The sequence below is a fragment of the Scophthalmus maximus genome, chromosome 16 (assembly GCF_022379125.1).
Source record: "Scophthalmus maximus strain ysfricsl-2021 chromosome 16, ASM2237912v1, whole genome shotgun sequence".
Lineage (NCBI taxonomy): Eukaryota > Metazoa > Chordata > Actinopteri > Pleuronectiformes > Scophthalmidae > Scophthalmus > Scophthalmus maximus.
Genome location: NC_061530.1, coordinates 19,039,257 through 19,058,979, shown reverse-complemented (window position 1 = coordinate 19,058,979; position 19,723 = coordinate 19,039,257). Strand labels below are relative to the sequence as shown.

Genomic DNA, 19,723 nt, shown 5'->3' with positions numbered 1-19,723 from the left:
AAAAAAATCACCAGGTACACAAGACAGTTTTGTTCTTCAAATATATAATCTTAGCTCAGTCATACAGATATATACATTGTATAATAAATAATATTTATAAAAACATAACATTTACGATTATAAAATAAAAAGGGAATTATTCACTTTAAAACATTTGTACAAAACTTTGGATATAGCGGGAGGGGGAGGAGTCGGGAGAGGGGGAGGAGTCGGGGGGGCTGTGTAGAAGATGTTAATGCTGAGCAGAGAGAGAGACGTCTGCCTGGACACGACTGGGTCACTTGTGTTTTTTGTTGTTGAATATAATTAATATATGGAATTATAATAAATATAATTCTTTAATAGGGAGCAGGTGAGACTGTCGAGATGGAAACATCTGAGCACGTACACGCACACACACACACACACACACACACACACTCACTCACTCACTCACTCACTCACTCACTCACTCACACACACACATTCACACCTGAACACAACTGTCTTCATCTTAAATGTTTTCAGAATCAGATGATTCATTTGAAATGGGTTTTTTTTTTTCTGTCCACCCCAAAAAAATCACAATAATTTTTCCTCGAGTTTTTCAAAACCATTTCCTCTCTTTAAAAACCATCATTAATAATAATTCTGAGGAAATTGCATTGTATTGTTCTTTCAATATCTCCAAGTGTTTTTTTTTCGGGGGGAGCGTTGACAAGAGTACAACAAGTCTCACTGAGGGGAAACTATGGAGAGAATGAAGGAAGGCAGGAAGTGACAGCCAATCAGAATCTCCCCCTGGTCTCCACATGTCAACACGTCCGCTTCCTCGTGTTTGATTTTTTTTTATTGCAGTCATAAAAAGAAAGATTTGCCTAAAGTCTCTGAGACGACCCTGATGAACGCATTGGTGTTAGATAAAGAAAAAAAAATTTGATAAATGATCTTCTGCTCTCTCGTACAAATTGAACGTGGTTGTATTTTTAACTTCAGACTGAACAATGTTGGAAATCAGGAACAAAATTGTCGTTCATAAGAAACTGACGGGGAAAAAATAAGAAAAAAAAAAAAAGTTGCTCGTATAAACAATGCTCAAATTTTTTTACCACCTGTAGTTGTTTGTAGCTGAATAGTGCATATACATATACAGGTGTAGGGGAAAAACACACACACACACACACACACACACACACACACACACACACACACACACACACACACACACACACACACACACACACACACACACACACACACACACACACACACACACACACACACACACACACACACGCTCGCTCCCTTCCTCCTGCATACCTCCACTCCCAAGCCCATTGGGGTTATTTCAGAAATGCAGGGATATAAATCAGGGGGTTGTAGCATATATATATATATATATATATATATATATATATATATATACTCTGAGGGGTTTTATCAGCTCAGTAGTTTTTTTTTTGATGGACAGGGCAGGACCTCGGACAGCCGACCTGCTCTTCAGTTCAGTTCAGTTCAGTTCAGTAGTCACAAAGCGATGGTTCCTCCCCCAGATGCTGCCCACGTGTTCAGTTATCACGGTTTAGAGGTTGGTTTAGTTTAAAATAAAATAAAATAAAATAAAATAAAATAAAATAAAATAAAATAAGGGTAAAAAACGACCACGACTGGCCGGAGAAGTGAGGTGTTAGTTAGAAAATGCTTCTTTTAATTCAAAAGCAGAAGAGTCTGAAAACGTTTTTTTTTCTGTATTTTTTTTTTTTCATTTACTGCTTTCAATCTCACAGGCAAAAAAAAAAAGTGTTACTGTAACATGCCACAGGCATCGTGTCGGCATGGAGGGGGGAAATAAATAAAGACAAGAGGGGAGGGAAGGGGGCAGAGGTCAGGGGGTCGTGGTCCAACTCTGAACTTCCCTTCAGGTCAAAACTCTGTGATCAGATATCATGGAAATGGATGAAGATGTTTTGGAAGACAGATTCTATAGTGCAGGAGTTTTCTTTTCTTTTTTTTACAATGAAAGATGGAGGAGTCGTTTGGCATGAGGGCGCCAGTGTGTTTATCTGTGCGTCCGGAGAAGCAGGGGAGTGGACGGGCGGGCGGGCATCACTCCGGCCTCCTCCTCCTCCTCCTCTTCCTCTTCCTCCTCCTCCTCCCCCTCACTTGCACGTGTGCACGTCGTACACGCGCACGCACTCCTGGCAGCTGACGTAGCAGCACCAGTGGAAGATGCAGTGGCACTTCTCCTTGCGCTTCTCAGTCCGGGTGTTGTGGCCGCGGCCGCAGCACAGCAGGTCGCAGCCCTCGATGCCGTGCGACGACACGTTGCAGACGCGGTCGCGCGTCCCGAACGAGCCCGTCTCCGGGTTGGGCTCGCAGAAGTTGGGCGAGCCCTCGTAGTAGACCAGGTCGCGCTCCGTCGGGTGCTTGAAGAAGGCGTACTTGACCCGCAGCGTCTCCACCCAGCCGCGCGACTCGCGGTGCTTCTCCACCACCATCTCCGAGGCGCTGTCGTACTTGTCCTTCAGGTAGTCGCCCAGCATGCGGAAGTCGGGCTGCGCCCACCAGCACGTCTTCACCTCGCAGCTCCCCGACAGGCCGTGGCACTTGCAGCGCAGGTGCATGTGGTCGAGGATGGTCTGAGGGAACAACACAAGGGAGACGCGTATTTCAAATGTTTCTCTGGGTCATTTGCGCAACATGTTTATCCCAAAGACAATCGGACTCCACGCGCCTCAATACGACTCAGAATAAACTCGTACAGATATTTATGGATCTGGCAAGCGTCCAACATTTTTAACATTTTTAACATCTTTTTCTCCCCCGATGCCTTTGAGCAATACTTTATTAAGACTATCGCCGCTTCTCTTAAGGCTTTGATTGGCAGCTCTGGCGCTCGGGTTCGCTGCAGGTGCAACAGATTCGAACGGTGATCCAAAGTCGTGAACATTTTATAAAACCTCTCAAACGCCTCCGACCACTTTTACTCCACATGCTCAGTTTGCTCCACACTAGAGCGGCAACAGGATGATTTTCACTATCGATGTTTGGTCCATCAAAATGTCAAAAATGTGGATCTTGTTTCCCAAACTCCCAAGACGATGTTTTGTTTCGTCCACACACCAAAGATGTTCAGTTCACTGTCACAGAGGAGCAGAGAAACCAGGCAGATAGACGGTTGGACAGCGGCTGAGCCTCGGAGCCGCGCAGTGGCGAGAAGCTTCTCTAGACATGTTTGACTCTTTATGTCACGCCGTCCTCTGGGGAAATCACCACCTTAAGAGCGAGCTGGCGTTAATTCTGATAAGTGACTCGACCGCCTCGGCTCTGACGGAGCTCCACAGGAAATTCAACAATGCAGACGAAAACAAAAACCGCTGAAGACTCTGGAGGCGCAGGGGCCGAGAGAAACAGGACGCCTGCAGGGCCATGCAGCCGAGGGCCTGCGCCGCCGCCGCCGCTGCTGCTGCTGCCGCTGCCGCCGCTTCCCTCTGAAGTCGCTGGCTCACACCGCGAGTGCTGCGGCCCGCGGGGCACGTTTTACCTTTTGTGTTTTGATTTTGTTTGTGCTTAATTCGACGGCTAAATATAGCCGCAGAATTCCCCTCGGCTGCGGCGGAAGGCAGGTGGCTGTGGCACCTCTGGGCTGAGGAGGAGGGAGGTGTGTGTGTGTGTGTGTGTGTGTGTGTGTGTGGAGGCAGCAGTGACATCACTCTGAGCTTGTCATGCCAGAGGCCCCTGGGGGCTACGTGAGAGGGCCAGGTGGAGTCCTGACACTGCTCCTGTGCTCCCTCCCTCCCTCCCTCCCTCCGACTGCTCCTGTGCTCCTGCTCACATCAAAGAGCCGCCTTGTTGCCGTGTGGTCCGTCCGTCTGCCCCTCAGCCAGCAGCCGCCGTGGTGACAGCAGCCACTGAATCTTTTAAGTCTGAGCTGATTTCCTTCTTCTCCTTCTCCCCTCCCCTCCCGCCCCCTCCAACTCGCTCGGGTTATTTGACTGTCAGGGAATTTTTTTTCTCATTGGGATGCAAGGCATGAAAGGCGAGGTGTGTGTGTGTGTGTGTGTGTGTGTGTGTGTGTGTGTGTGTGTGCTGGGGGAGGGAGGGTGAGGCCCAGGTGAGTAATTAACCAGTCATTCAAAGTCAAGTGCTCATTTTCAGGTGGAAGCCCCAGAAATGTGCGGTCACAAGACAAAAGACCAAAACCCACAATCGGATAAATCCACAGTCTGTGTGTGGGAGACACTCGGATCCAGGGTTTTTGCTTTTCACCTTTTGCTATAATTAATATCACGCGTTGCGCGGACGTTGTCTGACTATAACGGGACGGCTGCACAAACTGTACAGCCTGACAACGTCCCCGTGCACAAGAGAGGAAAAGAAACTCAGAGCCCTGAACTCATCCAGCGTCCGAGCCCAGTCCTCCTCCTGAGGCTCGGTTCAAGGTTTCAAAAGGTCCTCGCAGGGACGTGGAGGCTGTGGATGTGGCGAACGGCTGCCCGCCACGTGCGTCCTTACCGTGCGTCCCGCCTCGTTGTTGTGCCGGTTCATGGCCGAGCGGGCGTCGGGGCGGTTCTCCCGGGCGTCGGCGAACTCCCGCGACACCAGCACGCCGAACTCGGCGTCCTCGCTGCAGCCGCCCCACTTCCAGCCCTCGCCCGGCGGGCCCTTGTGGTGCGAGTCGCAGCCGCACATGGTGGACGTGCCCTCGGCGCAGGAGCGCGTCACGGCGAACGCGACGCCCGCCGAGGCGATGGCGTGCACGAACGCCGACTCCCTGGTCGCTGCGGGAGACAAAAAGGGGGAAGGGGAGTGTGTCAGGTCTTGTGTTGAACGCGGAAACACTCACAGCGTGAAAAACGCGCCTCGCCATCGGTGATGAGGGAGCGGGTCCAGAGGTCCCTGCAGGGACATCCGCCCCTTGTGGTCGTGTCACGAGGGCCGAGCGCTCGCTGGGATCCCGGTGACCTCCCGTCATCCCTGAGGTGCGCCGCTTTGCATCTGGATAGTGTTTCAGGAATGTTGTCACCCCCCCCCCCCCCCCCGTCCCACCTCTCCGCGCTCGGAGCCCGAGGGCTCCTGGGTGAAACCTAGCAGTGTGTCGGCATCGCTCCTTTTTCTTTTTCTTTCCAACTCGGAGGGGATGGAGTTACGCCTCCTTTGAAGGCAACAGCTTATTATGTAACCAGACACCATTGTTTCACAATCACAGCACACTTACCGTGGCTCAGCCATTACATTCTCGAGCTCTGTTACACACACAAACACACACACGCACACACACACACACACACACACACTCAGGTTGGCCCTGAGCGGCGGCGCGACTTCTCAAGAGCATCGAGTGGCCTCAGTTTCTGATGTTGCACAATTGCGTCATCTTGAGTTTGTTTTTGTCTTGTTTTTTAAATTTGTACGAACAGAGAATTTGATTTGTGTTTTCTCAGACCACAGCGGCGACTGCAGCCAGGAACTCCTGAGCGCGCGCTCCGCTGCCAACGAGGCCGCACAAGCCACAGATAGAAGTTCACCGGTGTTTGGTTGCGGCCGACTCCCGCCGTCGACATGGAGTTGCACAACGAAAATTACTTGGAGGTGTTTCTGTCCGTAGGGCCGCTGTGATGTCACGTGTTGGCGGTTGGTTTCTTAAAATCACTAAAGCTGATTTATTTATCTATTTCTGAGTGTATGTGCATGTAAAAGATTACAGGCTGAGCGCTCGGATGGATCATCCCATGTGCTCTTTCATTGCGAAGATGTAATGCAGATGTTGAAATACGATAAATCACGTCTACTTTATGTTTGGTAATATTAAATAAATGTGTTGACTGATCTGTTATTTTTAGTCAAGCGTGACTGATTCATCGGTTGGCCCACATGAGATGTGAGTATCTGCGTTTGAGTTTGCACATATGAAACTTTTATTTTACAGAATGAACAATGCAGAAATTCTATGCATTTTTTTTTACATTTTCATATTTAAAGTTCTATAAATGAAATTTATTATTATTATTATTATTATTATTATTATTATTATCATATAATTTGATTATATTTGTTTTAAAATATCAAGCCTCTTTTTAGATAACGACCTTTAGATATATTGTATAAGAAATGTTTCTATGTATCAGTATCGACCCCAAAATATCTACTGGTCGGCTCCGATTTTTTGAATAAATAACTAGTGCGGCTACAAATGTATTTCCCCTGTTCCGTCCCTGTAAAGAGATATTGTGCACGATTGTCTCAGTCTAAATCCCCAGTGAACCGTTGCGTGATTGGGTGACACTCAGTGCTCAGGTCGGGCGTCCCTGCTCGCTCCCTGGCCGGCCCAGCCGGGACCCTCCACAACACGGGCCTGTGAGCCCCCGGGGCCCCGGGAGCGCTGGCCGCTGGCCAAGGCTAGCGCTGCTCCTGCTACCTGCTGGGCCCATCAATCCGCCTTTGTTTCCCTTGTGTCACACTGTATTATGCACACAAAGGGCCCAGCGACTCGCGCCCCCACAGCCCCGTTCTGCCCGGAGCTGGCATTCCCCAAACTCCCTAGCTCCCCCCCCCCCCCCCCCCCCCCCCCCTCCAGCCACCCTGAGCTGAAATCCCATACACCACCACCCACCACAGCACCTCAGTCATCCATTTCCCCGAGGCGTCCACCAGCTGCACCTCCGTGCCCATCGCGCTGCCTACACCAGGGGCTGGTGGTCGCTCGCTCTGCCCTTCCTGACTCGACCACTTCCATTCTTCATCCCCCAAAGGGACACGCTCTCCTCTTCCTTCCTTCCTTCCTTCCCTCCTTCCCTCCCTCCCTGCTTCCTTCCCTACCCCAAAGTGCACACCCGAGGCAAGGTTGGGAGAGATCCCCTTTCAGCCTGTTTTCATGACAGAGTCAAAAGGGCGTGTGAATGGGGCGTCCGTGGGAGCTGGACTGTGTGAGGCGAGCACTGGTCTTCATGCACAGTAGGGGTTGAGCGGAGCCCCCCAGCCCCTTTTCTATTGCCTGTAATCTCATTTGGCCTCCCCTCTCCCTTTTATTTGACTGAGGGAGCTTGGACTGCTCACGCTGCCCATTCCTGCCCGGATTCCTTCCCCTCTTGACACACGGGCTAATTCATTTCCAATCAGCAGCCTCGCTCGCAACGCACAAAACCCGCGAATCCAAATGGCCGACACCCGCACCTCTCGTTTCCCGCCGCCGGGTTCAGTGCGGTCGGGTATCACCTGCTACTTATTTCTTTTTTCTCCGAAGACGAATGCGATATATTGCGGGTAGAGGTGGCTGGGAGTTGAATAATGTGTCGGTGCTTGTAGCTGCGCTCGCTTCTCACTGCAGCCAGGAAAGGTGTATATTATTGTAATTGCCCTCGCTAGTCAGCAAAAGCCCAGAGTGCAGGCGGTGCTGAGCCTCAGGGGGGAAACTTGCCAAACGCTACTCTTCTGCAACAGCTTGCGAAAGCCCTTTGCGTCACGGCCCTCGCGCTCTACAGCTGCGTGTTTGTTCGGCGCCGACACATTGAGATCAGATATTCGTACATCATTCTAAAATGCAGCACTGAGATTCGTGGGTACCTGAAGGGAAACCCACCTTTGTCCAGCACGGGGCCGAAGATGGCGAGGTTGTCCTTGATGGTGGTGCAGTTCCACCGGCGGCCCCGGAACTGGTGCTGGCACTCCTGGATGCCCAGCTTGACGCCCTCGGCGACGCTGGGCATGATCTCGATGTAGTTGCGGCAGAAGCGCAGCTGCTTGGGCACCAGGCCGGGGATGGAGCCGCACAGCAGCGGTTGGGAGCCCAGAGACGAGTACTGCTGCCCGAGGGCCAGCGACCTGCCACGCACAGAGCGGGAGAGAAGCAGGGTTGTTAACAGACTGAATCGAATGTGTGTTTCCTGCAAAACGAAGACACGTCTATTCCTTCAAGAATCAAAACATAAATGCCTCAGACGCAAACTTAAAATAATGTGGGAATCAAAGCGGCTCGTCTCACAGCACAAGTCCGTGCCCTGGACTCAACCCGGCGATTGGAGGCGATGGCGACCCGCCAGCGAGGCCTCCCGTCGAAAAGAGGGACACCCGCTTCTGTGTGAGCGCTGATCTCAGGTTGTACTGTAAGCAGAGCTCCCTGACAATCCACGGCTTCGTGCTCGAGTGTTTTATTGACTTATCTGCTTAATGTAATTTACACCAGGAGCTCCCTGTTTATTCTGTCTCTGTCTTTGTCTCTCCCCAGCAGGAGGAGGAGGAGGAGGAGGAGGAGGAGGAGGAGGAGGCTAATGGGCCCACTTCAGAGCAGGGATACAAGCGATTAGTACTGACTTTTCCAAAGAGCTCCCACTTGTTAGCGTACACAGATCTAACAGATAACACACAAGAACCTGCCTGCTTAGTTAAGGTCAAAGCCCCCCCCCCCCCCCCCCCCCCCCCCCATACAATTTAAAAATATACGAGAACACCTGCCTCCCTGCTTCTTTTCTTTCCTCTCTGGATGTTTAAAGAAGGACACATGATGTAGCTGAGCCGGCTGGTGAAGGACAAAAACGCGGCACATCTAAAGACCTGTGTCTCACCGATAATCACCACGAGGAGACGGCCAAGATCGGCCGCTGATGCCAGCAGCCATTACAGTTTCAATTGAGTAATTCATTTTAATTGCTTTCTCTTAAATAAAAGAGCGAGGGAGAGGGAGAAGAGGTTTGCCGTGCCCCGTGTTTTAACACGCTCCCTGTGATGACAAGCTTAAACAGAACTGTGGTTCCCTTCCAGCGGGTCGATGCATTTGTTGTAGGATGTCGGAGTCGAATGTCTTGTTTGTTTATTTAAAAAATAAGAGAAAAGGTTTCAGTCCAGGTCCCTGCGGAGGAACGCTCTGCGGTCCACGTGTGTTGGCAGGATCAGGGATGTGAGGACGGGCCGCCAAAGCGCCGGCGTGGAGGCGGACTCCGCAGCACTCGGCGGACAGCGTGGCGCTGGGGGCCCTGGGAGGACCCACGGAGGGACAACTGACACCGCTCGGATCAGAGCGCCACTCGGGGATGACCTCAGGACCCCCGCAGGGCGCAACCCAACCAGAGCAGCCACCGACTCTGACAGATGAGTGCGGCGCGGCGCCCCACCCCGACACAAAAGTTAAGCCATTGAAGTCACAGCGGTGGAAAAGAAACCCCCCCCACCCCTCGCCCCCCTCCGATGGGGTTTTTGCTCTTTTGCTTTCTACTGATGGCTGCCGCCAACCCCCCCCTCACGTCCCATCACCCCTCTCCACTGTATTTGATCTCAGGTGAGCATTGTTACAGCAGGCTCCCAGGGATCAAGGGTTTGCCAGGGGAGCTTTCGCACCGAGACGTGCGGCTGAGCTGCTCTGCTTTTACAGCTGGTCTTATTATGGATATATGATGATCACATAATCAGCTATGAGTCACTCGGCGACTGACACACAACAAACAGCTCCCGTGTTTCGATTGGAGTAACTGGTCACGGCTCCTCCAAGATGGCACAGTTATGGAAACTGCGGAGAAACTATCAAACACTACTATGCATAAAGAAAAATAAATGTCCAACTTGATAATTCAAACATAAAACGCAGTTTTTCCCCCCCAATGTGATGTCCACATGTAGACTTAGCGATGTGACCGAGCTCATCAATCTCCGCTCATGTTCTTGTCTTGAGTTTACCCAAGCGGGGGAAGAAGCCACATGAGCTCATCCGCCCGCTCCGACCCCACCAACATCGCCGAGTTCAGAGTGTTGCTGACTTCACTCTGTCTGGTGACTAAGGACCTTAATTACACCGTCTGCTTGTTTGGTTACTGCCCATTAATCTCTCCGTCGCGGGACGGACCCGGGCGAACAATGCCTGGCACAGAGCCTCGGAGTTTGGACTCTGGTGTCACACGCTCCTCGAAAATCTCTCATCGCTCAAACGACAATGGTTTTGCATTTAGACCAACCGTTGCTTTATTTCAGGTTCCATCCAGGGAAAGCGAACCTGCCTGCCAGCGACTTTGACTAAGCCAGTGAATTCAGGCCTTCTGATGGGATCAATTTGCAAACCGCATGGGACTTAGCGGTGTCCACAGCATGTTTGGACTACAGGCGGCGGATCTGCCAGCCTATTTGTCTTTGTTTGCAAAGGGATGTGCATCATTTCATCCGTGTGGACAGACGAGATGAAAGGGATATTTTTTTTGGCGAGGTGCTAACGAGAGTCTCAACCCCCCGAGGGGATTTTTTTTTTTCTACGAGGCGTATCGTGCAAACAGACGCACACACGCAGACTCATGCATGTCGGCCGCATGTGTGCCATGCCGATCCCGCCTGCTTCGCCTCACTTCTCGGAAGCCACGAGCGACGTGTCTGAACCGAGCGAGGGAGCAGCAGACGCAGAGACCTCCGCAGAGGCAGAATGCCGGGGGAATCTGCTGCAGGGGCCGAGACGAGCAGCAGAGCAGCAGCGAACTGCGGGGCTTGGCAGGTGCGTGCCCAGGCAGGTTCGCATGGGGCCTCTACTGGCCTGGGGGGGGGGGGGGGTTATATGGCTTGGTTGGGTTTTTTTCCCCCGTATCTACACTGCGCGGATTTGAAAGTATGATGGGCTGCTGGAAAAACCACAGACATGAAGCAGAAGAAACAAAGGGATTCCACCACACACCTCGCCGAAGGGGTGGAAATTCGCACAATCAAGACTCTGTTGACACTGTCAACAAAAACTTTGGCCTCAACCACTCCCGATGCAGTAAAACAGTCTCTGCTGCCTGGTTAGACAAGTGAAGTGGCAGGGACTCCACTGCATCTAGTTTTTATTTTGTCTCCGAGTCAAGGGGGGGGGGGTCCCGTACTGTCAGAAATATGTTGCAGCTGCTATTGTGGGAGGTCCGCATCACAGGGGTCAGTGTGCAGCGCATGTCTGTGCACAGATGAGCTTTTCTCCGCGTGACAGCCTCCCATGTCCAGAGGCTCGAGAAAGCACCAGGTGAACCTCTGAACATGACATGTGACCTCACCGCCTTTAGGCCCACGGCCCACAGAAGCAGTTTTGAAGTCCATGACCAGGGTCAGAGGGTGACGATGATGAGGTGCCGCTCAGACAACGCTAATTCCCACACGACCTTGAGAAGGATCGTCCGGGTCGGCTTTGGTGTTGGACATTTTGGATCCCGGGAAAGAAGCTCAAATCACATGTAACCCCTTGAAATGGCAAAACTCTGAGACCTCTACACGAGCGTGGACGATACGGAAGGTCCCGCGGCAAAACCAATCTAATACCTGTGACGCCAACGTCACGAACGGAATCATTTCATTTGATTTTCAAATCCATAAAAAGGTTATAGCCTCAGTCGGCCTTTCGAGTGTTTTAAAGTTAACCTGTTAAATATTAAAACTTCACTAAAACCTGGTATTTATCACGTTGATGTTTTTCGCTAGCAAGCCACTCAAGTATGGAGAGATGTTACTTCAAGCTTCCATCTTTATTTAGAAAGATTAAAATACGTAAACTCTAATTTGTCCTGCAGAAAATGCAAGATTTTGTTTGTTCTAACTGGAAAACGTTAAAAGAATCTGGATCTGGTTTAAGCTAAAACAGTGCTACGTGTCGCTCTGCTCATTTTGAGAGTTAGCTAATTGCTAGCTAATGTAAAATGGTGATCATCGCCACATGACATCTACGTCAGTCTTCAATCATTCCACCTAATTCTCATGCAGCCAAAGAAGAGTCGCACTAGTTTAACAAAGGACCATTTCTCATTTACTTAACACACATTAGATGAATAACGGTGTCTGTAGCTACGCTGTGCTATGACGTCAACTGCTCTGCGCGCGCTTCACTGCTAGCTAACGGAAATTGGGTTTTCTCCTTTATATAAGAAATGATAAATAATGAATAACATTTTTTTTTTTAATTTCAGCCATTGTCAGAAACCTGCTCCTTTCCTTCGTAACACTATCACAGCAAGTAAAAGTTCAAACGTGCTTATTAGCACATTGCAGCTACGATATCAAAAGCTAAAATAGTCACTACGCAGGTAAAGTGGCCCGTGTCATTGCTATTTGAAAGTTACAGTTTATTATAACATTTACAGTTACTTAGGTACATATTTTTAAGGGTAACCGCTTGTGTAATTAGAAACAATATTCTGTTGCCAGTGTATTAGCTCGCTTGCTAAGACTTGTGCAGTCATACAGCAATAAAATCCATGAAGGGTATAATCATTTTTTATGTTGAAACTATTTTAAGAATTGATTTGACTTCATAGTCATTTGGGCGGCTGCCGTTTTGTGGTGCAGATCTATATTATACATTCAATGAGATATTGGTCCATTGTATTGGTATCAACGACTTAATATTAGAGACACACATGCACCTCTAACATTTCATTTATTGTGGATAAGTGGTGACTTCTGTTGAAATGATCATCCTTGAACGCCGGTCAGAAAAGATATATTGCATTCATATTTTTTTCAGATTAAATGGAGTTAATAAGGTTTTTAGGAGTTTGCAAATTGGAAAATTTGAAAGTGGCAAACAAAGTAATAGGGGAACGCAGAGAAGAAAATAGGGATTCGAGATCCTATCACACACACATATTCATAAATCCATTATTCCTTAGGCAGTGTTCACACACTCATGGAAACCTTGGTACGGGTAGAAAGGCTGAGTGGCTGCGTTGCTACTTGTCAGGTTCCTTCTTCCAACAGGGTCATCACTCACGAAGGGGTGGATGCCTGGTTCGTAATGCCGATTCTGTGCAATCATTTTAATTGTTCCGTACCCCGAGTTGCAGAACAAGCTGAAAACTGTTACACATGATGTTATAATTTTCCATTTGGATTAATCACAAGCCGACACTCTCTCCGGGCGGTTTGCTGTCAGGCCGAGTCGGGCTGATGATGTGTTAAACTACACCTCATTTCACGGAGGGCCACAATTAGGGTTGGATTTTTGTTGGTTTCATTTCGGATCAGTGGTCCAAGATCGTAAAAAGTCCTGGCCTTTTTTCCCCCAGCGTGGATTCTAATGAATCTCTTTTATCTCCTTCTCTCTTCCATTTTATTAGCGAAGGGCGATATTAAAAATACTGTGGTTGAATGTGAACTTAAATATCGGTTGTGTCACTTGTGAATGGTTTGAGGATTCGGATGAATGCGAGTCAACGAGGAGTTTGACAGGATTTGGCCTTTACCAACGTTCTCCCTCGTGTCCAAACAAGTTCCCTTATTTCATTAAAAGAGAAATAATAATGTAAGCTTATTTTCAGCTTGCGCCCGGAGGCATGCGTACCAAGTGTGTTCTGTCACCGCAGCAGCAGTGCTGCGTGCGTTAAACTTTAATCTACCTCTAATTTACCTCTATATGCTCATGCCACAGCTCAACTCGTCAGATTTGCCCGGAGGGCGTCGCGTTGCTAAAGCGAGGCCCCTAGAAGAAGTGAAGTCAGAGACACCGCCATCAGAATCTCATTTGTAAATCCCACAACAGAGTCTGCGGAGAGATAAAGACACTCGAAAGAGAGTAAGTGGGCCAAGGAAAAGCCCGAGGATGGGACTTTTCCTGGAGGAGGCTGGAATGCAAGAGCTCTTGCCTGCGTTTTTCTTTTTTTTTGTTTTTCGTTTGTTGTCTACGCTTTCTCTTTGGCACACTTTTGATTTGTAGTCCAACAGCTCCTGGCTGATCAGATAAAAAATGACAGGACCCCTGAAAAATGTTTCAACCTGTCTTTTCGTTCCACCTCCTCCTCCTCCTCCTCCTCCTCTCTCGGTCTGCAGAGAGAGAGAGAGAGAGAGGTGGGACGAGGAGCCCCTGCAGTCACAGAATATGGAGACGTGATGATGGGAAACCGAACAAGGTATAAACTTGTAAACCTGCCTGTCAAGGGAGGAGCAGGAGCTCTGGAGAGAACGAGACACTGACGAAAGCATGTCAGACGGGGGGGGGGGGGGGGCTCGGCGTCTCGCTCCGCCTGGAGGTGGACACACAACGGCGTCTGAGCCGTTGTCTTGAAAAGGACGGAGCTCGTCCTGAATGGGAGTCGCGAGGGACCGTGAACGGGGCGCAACTCAAGCACGGCATTGTTCCCTGACGCCGCTCATTAGTGGCTGCTTGTTGGCACCGCGGCTCCAGTTCTCTGCAGCAAAGCATCCTAACGCAAATCATAACTCGTCTGGAATCCGCCGTGATCGTACAGCTGGAGGAAAACTTTTGAAAATATACTGAACTAAAAACGTTGGGCACAAAACTGAAGTTGCCACCCTGCTTCCCGCCAACTGTCACGCGCATTTTCACTGATCCATGTAACCTTTATCTCCACGTGTAGAGCAATGAGTTTCATATCAATCATGTTTATGTCTCCTTGGTAAACCTTGCCAATTTAAGTCTGTTTTACCTTTAAACATTTTTTTTTGCAAATGCCTTAAAGTATATTTAGCATCTTATGTTGAAAGGAAGAAATGGTTTTGTTAAAAATATTAGGCATTTCATTATTTAGGATTTTAGAAACTGTATTTGAATTACAGCGAGCGGTCGTCGCCTCTCTTCCTTTTCCACGCCGCGCACCGCCGCGGTTTGTTCGACCTGGTCGGCGACCCGAGGGGCTGAGGACCGAACACAGGCTGCACAGGTGTGACCTCTGTCACTGACCCCGTGTGTCGGAGCAACTGCTCTCTGCTCGTAATGAACCTCTGCCACCAGCCATGCAGGTGAGATCCGCCACGTAGTGAGGACTTTAAATATTGTGTGTGTGTGTGAGTGTGTGTGAGTCCCTCCACCCGTGTCCCCCTCATGATCTCTTCGCCCCGTGGCCATCGCCGTTTCTTCCCTTTGAGGAACTGCCCCGGCCTGTGTTTTAGTGGCCTAATAGCCGTTGCGCTGCGGGGACTCGGCCATTTCCTACACGAGCATTTTGCATGTCCTTTGATGGTGGCTGAAGATTAGGGACGCGCCCTCGCCGCTTTGAAATACCACTCTCCTTTGAACCCTCTCTCGGCTGGCTCGGTGATAACGTCATCCCACGTGCACGGCCGCACGAAGGCGCTTGTGTAAAGATCCGGGGGACGACCCAGCACATTCCCCTTCGCCTCGGTACGTCCTTGGTACCTCAGCAATGGCAGTGCACCTGCTTTAGGGCTAAAGTCGCAGACATACTGTACATGTTTGTGATGACCGCACTCCTCTCATATTCCCTGTATCCCCGTGGACGTCGACTCTGTGCGGACACATTTCTCTTTTTAGCCCAAAATTTCCTTTGACCCTGGCTCCGCTGCAGCCCCTCAGCCATTCATAATGGAATCCTAGAGTTTCTTATGAATGACATTCTTCTGGACTCCCCCCCCCCCCCCCCCCCCCCCCACCTTCCACTGCACCGTGGAGAACAATACCCCGAACATCCTTGATCTTTTTTCACACAAGGCGACAGACGGGAGGGATTTTCTCGCAGTAAGAATCATTTAAGTGATCCCCTCTCCAGTGGTAGGGGTGTCGGGGTTGAAGATTGGATTGGGGAGGGGGGAGGGGGGGTGTCCCAGTCAGATAATGACATTCCTGAGACCCAGAGATGGACTCTAGAGCCCCCGCTAAGCCGCTCAGGTTGAACTGGAAGAGGTCTTTCGTATGGACCGGGCAGCTCGGTCAAACCTCGATGGTCTTTTCTTGAGACCCTCTCGAGAGGTTTCGCCTCTGGAGGTTTTCCAAAACTTCCACAAGTCAAAATTCAGATTGCGATTTCAGGACGAAAGCTGCGTTTAAGCTGATGCATGCTCCGAAATTTGATTAAAAGGTCGTTAAAAGTCTCCAGATTTCTTGAAGTGCTGCATTTTCCACATCGAAGACTTAAACAACATGTTTTTATACACGTAATACTGGGATGTTGGGCTCATTATTTATGTTCTTTTTTGTCCTCACGATACAGATTTAGTCTTTGTGGCTCTGCTCTATATTCCTCGTGGTCCATGTCAGATTGCCAGGTTGCCATTGAGGTTTGTTCTCCCGAGTGGAAGTGAAGCGATGCCAAGAATAACCGGTTGATGGTTGGTGCAGCAACCTGCAGGCTCACAGTCATAACACTGTCTAAACAGCCCTCGCTGAGTTCTTCATCCGTCTCTCACCCTGCCCTTTGTCCTCCGTCTGGTGCTACAACCACAACAGTGTAAACTTTGGGTAAACTTGCATTCACGATTACAAGAACGAGATTACCATCCGGCCTCCGCCTTCTTTCCGTGCAGCCCTAACGGCAGCGATGATAGCGGCGGATTAGGGGGAATAACAGTTATTGGATTTAAAACCTCAGCGCGGCGCGATGTGACGGAGTTGAACCCGGCGATCGCGGCCGATGCTCGGCGGCTGGCGTCGGGACGGCGTTCAGCTGAAGCCAAGTCCTCGTTGAAAGTGACTGTCAACGTTCACTTACAGCTGTTTATGCAAGAACCCACAAACACGCCGCCGCTGGCTCGCGGAGTGCTTCTAAAAAATATGACGATGATGGTGATGAGTTAAGCCACACCGACTCCATGCAGTAATACAATAGTGACTCTTGTGTCATAGTCCTCAGCCTCGAGTTGCTGTGTTTTGGTTCTTGAACATGGGTTGAAAGGTGAAACCAAAACCACACATGGCATTGTCAAATCCTTGGACAGAGACACTGTGAGAGCTGTGGATTATGCGGAGAACAACTTTAAGTCGTCATAAATTCTCTGAAAACCTCGATTTTTGCCCATTTTGTACAAAACTACTTCCCCCCCACCAACATTCCTGCATTTCAATAAGGCAATTTACTGCTCGGTCCCACCTCTCCTCTCCTAACCCACCTCGTTTGTTTGCCATTCCCTTTTTTCTTCTTCTTCTTCTTTCTATCTATCTTCCTCCATGCATATGTGCATTTCACTGGAGTTATTTATGCTCTGTTTTGTTTTCAACACCCCGTCTTGTAAAAAAGCAAGGCTGCCAGGCGTGGAGCAGTCAAAGCTCCTCTTCCCTTCCAACCCGTCCCGCCGTGGCTGGAGGATTTATGGCCGAGTCAAGTCTTCGCCCCCGAGTCAGAAGCCGAGAGGAGTCCGCCCGGGCCCTTGAAACCCGGCGCCCCTCTGGTTTGACGCAGCGCCTCGTTTCGTCTCCTCTTGGACACGTTGGACACCGCGGGGCGACGCCACTGACAGCGCTGCTTGACACCCATTCCTCAGCACCTGCCCAGTCACCTGGAGCTACGGATCGGCTTTTCATCTTCTACCACCCCCACTCCTTCCTCCTCCTCCCCGGTAACCCCCCTACCCCACAGAACTACATTTTTTAAATTTGTCACCCAAATCAAAGGTGGTGCGCATTGTTCAGGTTCGAACATTACACCCGCGTCACGTCAGCGGCAGGTAATTCACACACGCAGAGAGAGAGAGAGAGTGAGTCCAGGCTCTTTGTCGCCGGTGTCTGATGGTTCCTGCAGAAGCCAGAAGTGACTGTAAAGACCCCTCTGCCATTAACACTTCAACCCCGTGGCCCGTGCGCTTGGCAGCTGCCTGCTCTGTAAACGAAACCAGAAGATGCTCGCGGTTCTTTTTGGACAGCGGCTCGGTGTGGGACCATACGCTGGTGGGGCTACTGGAAGTGCAGTGGCTCTGACAAGTATTGTGTCGCGGGGCCAAAAGAGCTTTTTGTCACACGCCCACGCGCAAATATCTCGCAAAAAAATTGGCGCTTTATGTTACAAAGAGGACGACCAGGAGCTATGAGGTCAGCTGCGTGTTGCTGAATCTGTAATGAGGTAAACCTCTAAGTTTCACTTGTTTGCTGCCAACAGCGATTCTGGGACAATTTAACAAAGAATTAAAACCCCGCGGCACCTACACATATTGTCTCCTGACAAATCCGTGGTGGAGGGGGTTGAATTGAGGAGCAATGTGATATGCTCAACTCTTTTTTTCCCCTTTCTTTCTTTCTGGATTGATTTAATTACAACTTGTACCCAATGGCAGAATGCAAATATTTGTAAAATTGTCAGTGCCACAAAAATGTGCGTTCGAGTGCCCGTCACACAACTAATTCAAATGAAATAAAACATAATCAACAACAACAACAAAACAATTCAGTTGAATTCACCTCATGTTTCGGAGCCGGCGGCCCGAAAAGACGGCGACGTTACAAGTCATTATTGTTCATTATACTTCCTGAGGCACTCGCAAAATGATATGGTCGAGTTCCGAGAAACAAATTGATTATGGTTCATGGCGAGGAGCCCTTTTCGTCTTTGTTTTGAGGCTTTGTGTGTTGAGTTTTCACGAGCGATTGCTGTCACTGTGCCTGACCGAGAACCACAATTTATGTCACAACGCATGATCCCACTGACCTACACCGCTGTGTGGAAACGCTCCGTAACTCTCCACCGTGTTGTTTACAATTCGCGTCAACATGGCAGCCGCTCGCTTTTGGGCTTTTTTTTCCGCCTTAAATAAAATTTGAAAAAAGAAGTCGACATATGTAATAATTCTAACTAGAAATTCACTCCGCTGTGCATCACAACACTCCAATATGATAAATGGACCACGGGTGTAGAGGGGGGAAAGAGCGGCGAGCCTTTTCCGTTACACTAGTATTTGAGGTTAAGATTTTTTTTGGACTGGGCCGGAGAACATTTTTCCACGCAGTCAACTGAAAGTGCACATTCTGCCCCCTCAGACATGATCATTTGACCAAGCGCTCGCTCGCTCGCTCCCTCCCTCCCTCCCTCTTTATGTGGCTACACGGGTCTGATGCTGAAACTGTGGATTCGTACTCACCACCAGATGGGATAGCCTCCGAGCACCCGCGAGCTGGACAGCCACACACACATCAAATATCCAATCAGATACAAATCCATGAGGTAAGCCTTGTGGTGTGTGTGTGTGTGTGTGTGTGCGTGTGTGTGAGAGAGGGCAAGCGGATCAATACATAGGAGTTTCCAGTAGGCAGTGAAGAAGAGTTTCCAGGAAGAGGCGCTTTAGGGCAGCTTGATTGTTGAATGAGGGGAAAATTAAAATGATATTGAGGGAAGAAGAAAAAAAAAATTCTTCCTCCTGTTTTCCCCCCTTCTTTGAGTCGGGCCAGGAAAGTGTGTCTGTCTCCTAGTAGTTAAGAGAATAAGTGTCTCGAACACACATGCACACACGCTCCTACCCGTCCTCTCCTTCCCTCCCTCTCTCTGAGGTTCTTCCCTAAGGTAGATATCTTTTTCTCTCTCTCTCGCTCTCTCTCTCTCTCTCTCTCTTACTTTTTTCTCCCTCAGGATGCCTCATCCACAGGCCCAATATTAAAGGGGGGGGGGGGGTGTAGGCGGGGGGACTGAGGTTTTGGAGATGTCAGCTGGCAAGCCAATCACAGAAGATGGCCTTAGGTTACGAGAAAAAAAAGAAAAAGAAAGAAAAATTATTATTCGTTCCCATCTGTCAATCACACGCCACCCCCTGGTAATGTGGAAAAGAAAGGAACGAGCGAAAAGAGGGAGGGAGGGAGGGAAACGGGAGAGGGAGGTATAGGGAGGGACACATGAAGAAAGGTAGAGCAGACTTGTTACTCAACTTGTATCTTACACAATTACTAAAAGAAAAGAAGAAAAAATTACATATTCACCACAGTGGCAGGAGGAAGGTGGGGGGGGGGGTTCGCAGTACACAGGCTGACGTTACATGTTGACATATTGATTTTTTTAAGGGGTTGTGCCCTGACTAATTGATCCGGATATACGTGCATACAGTGCACACACACACACACGCACACGCACGCACACACACACACGCA

At 49.6% G+C, this 19,723-nt stretch overlaps 1 protein-coding gene across 1 annotated transcript; it reads right to left on the bottom strand.

Annotated features, from left to right (window-relative positions):
* Positions 1–24: 24 nt before the first annotated feature.
* Positions 25–19,176, bottom strand: wnt3 (wingless-type MMTV integration site family, member 3). Its single transcript, XM_035612375.2, has 4 exons — positions 18,727–19,176; positions 7,559–7,800; positions 4,495–4,760; positions 25–2,618 (listed from the first exon to the last, which is right to left on the bottom strand). Exons 1-4 carry the CDS (start codon positions 18,804–18,806, stop codon positions 2,139–2,141), a joined length of 1,068 nt encoding a protein of 355 aa, XP_035468268.1. The 5' UTR covers positions 18,807–19,176; the 3' UTR covers positions 25–2,138.
* Between the last annotated feature and the right edge of the window lie 547 nt (positions 19,177–19,723).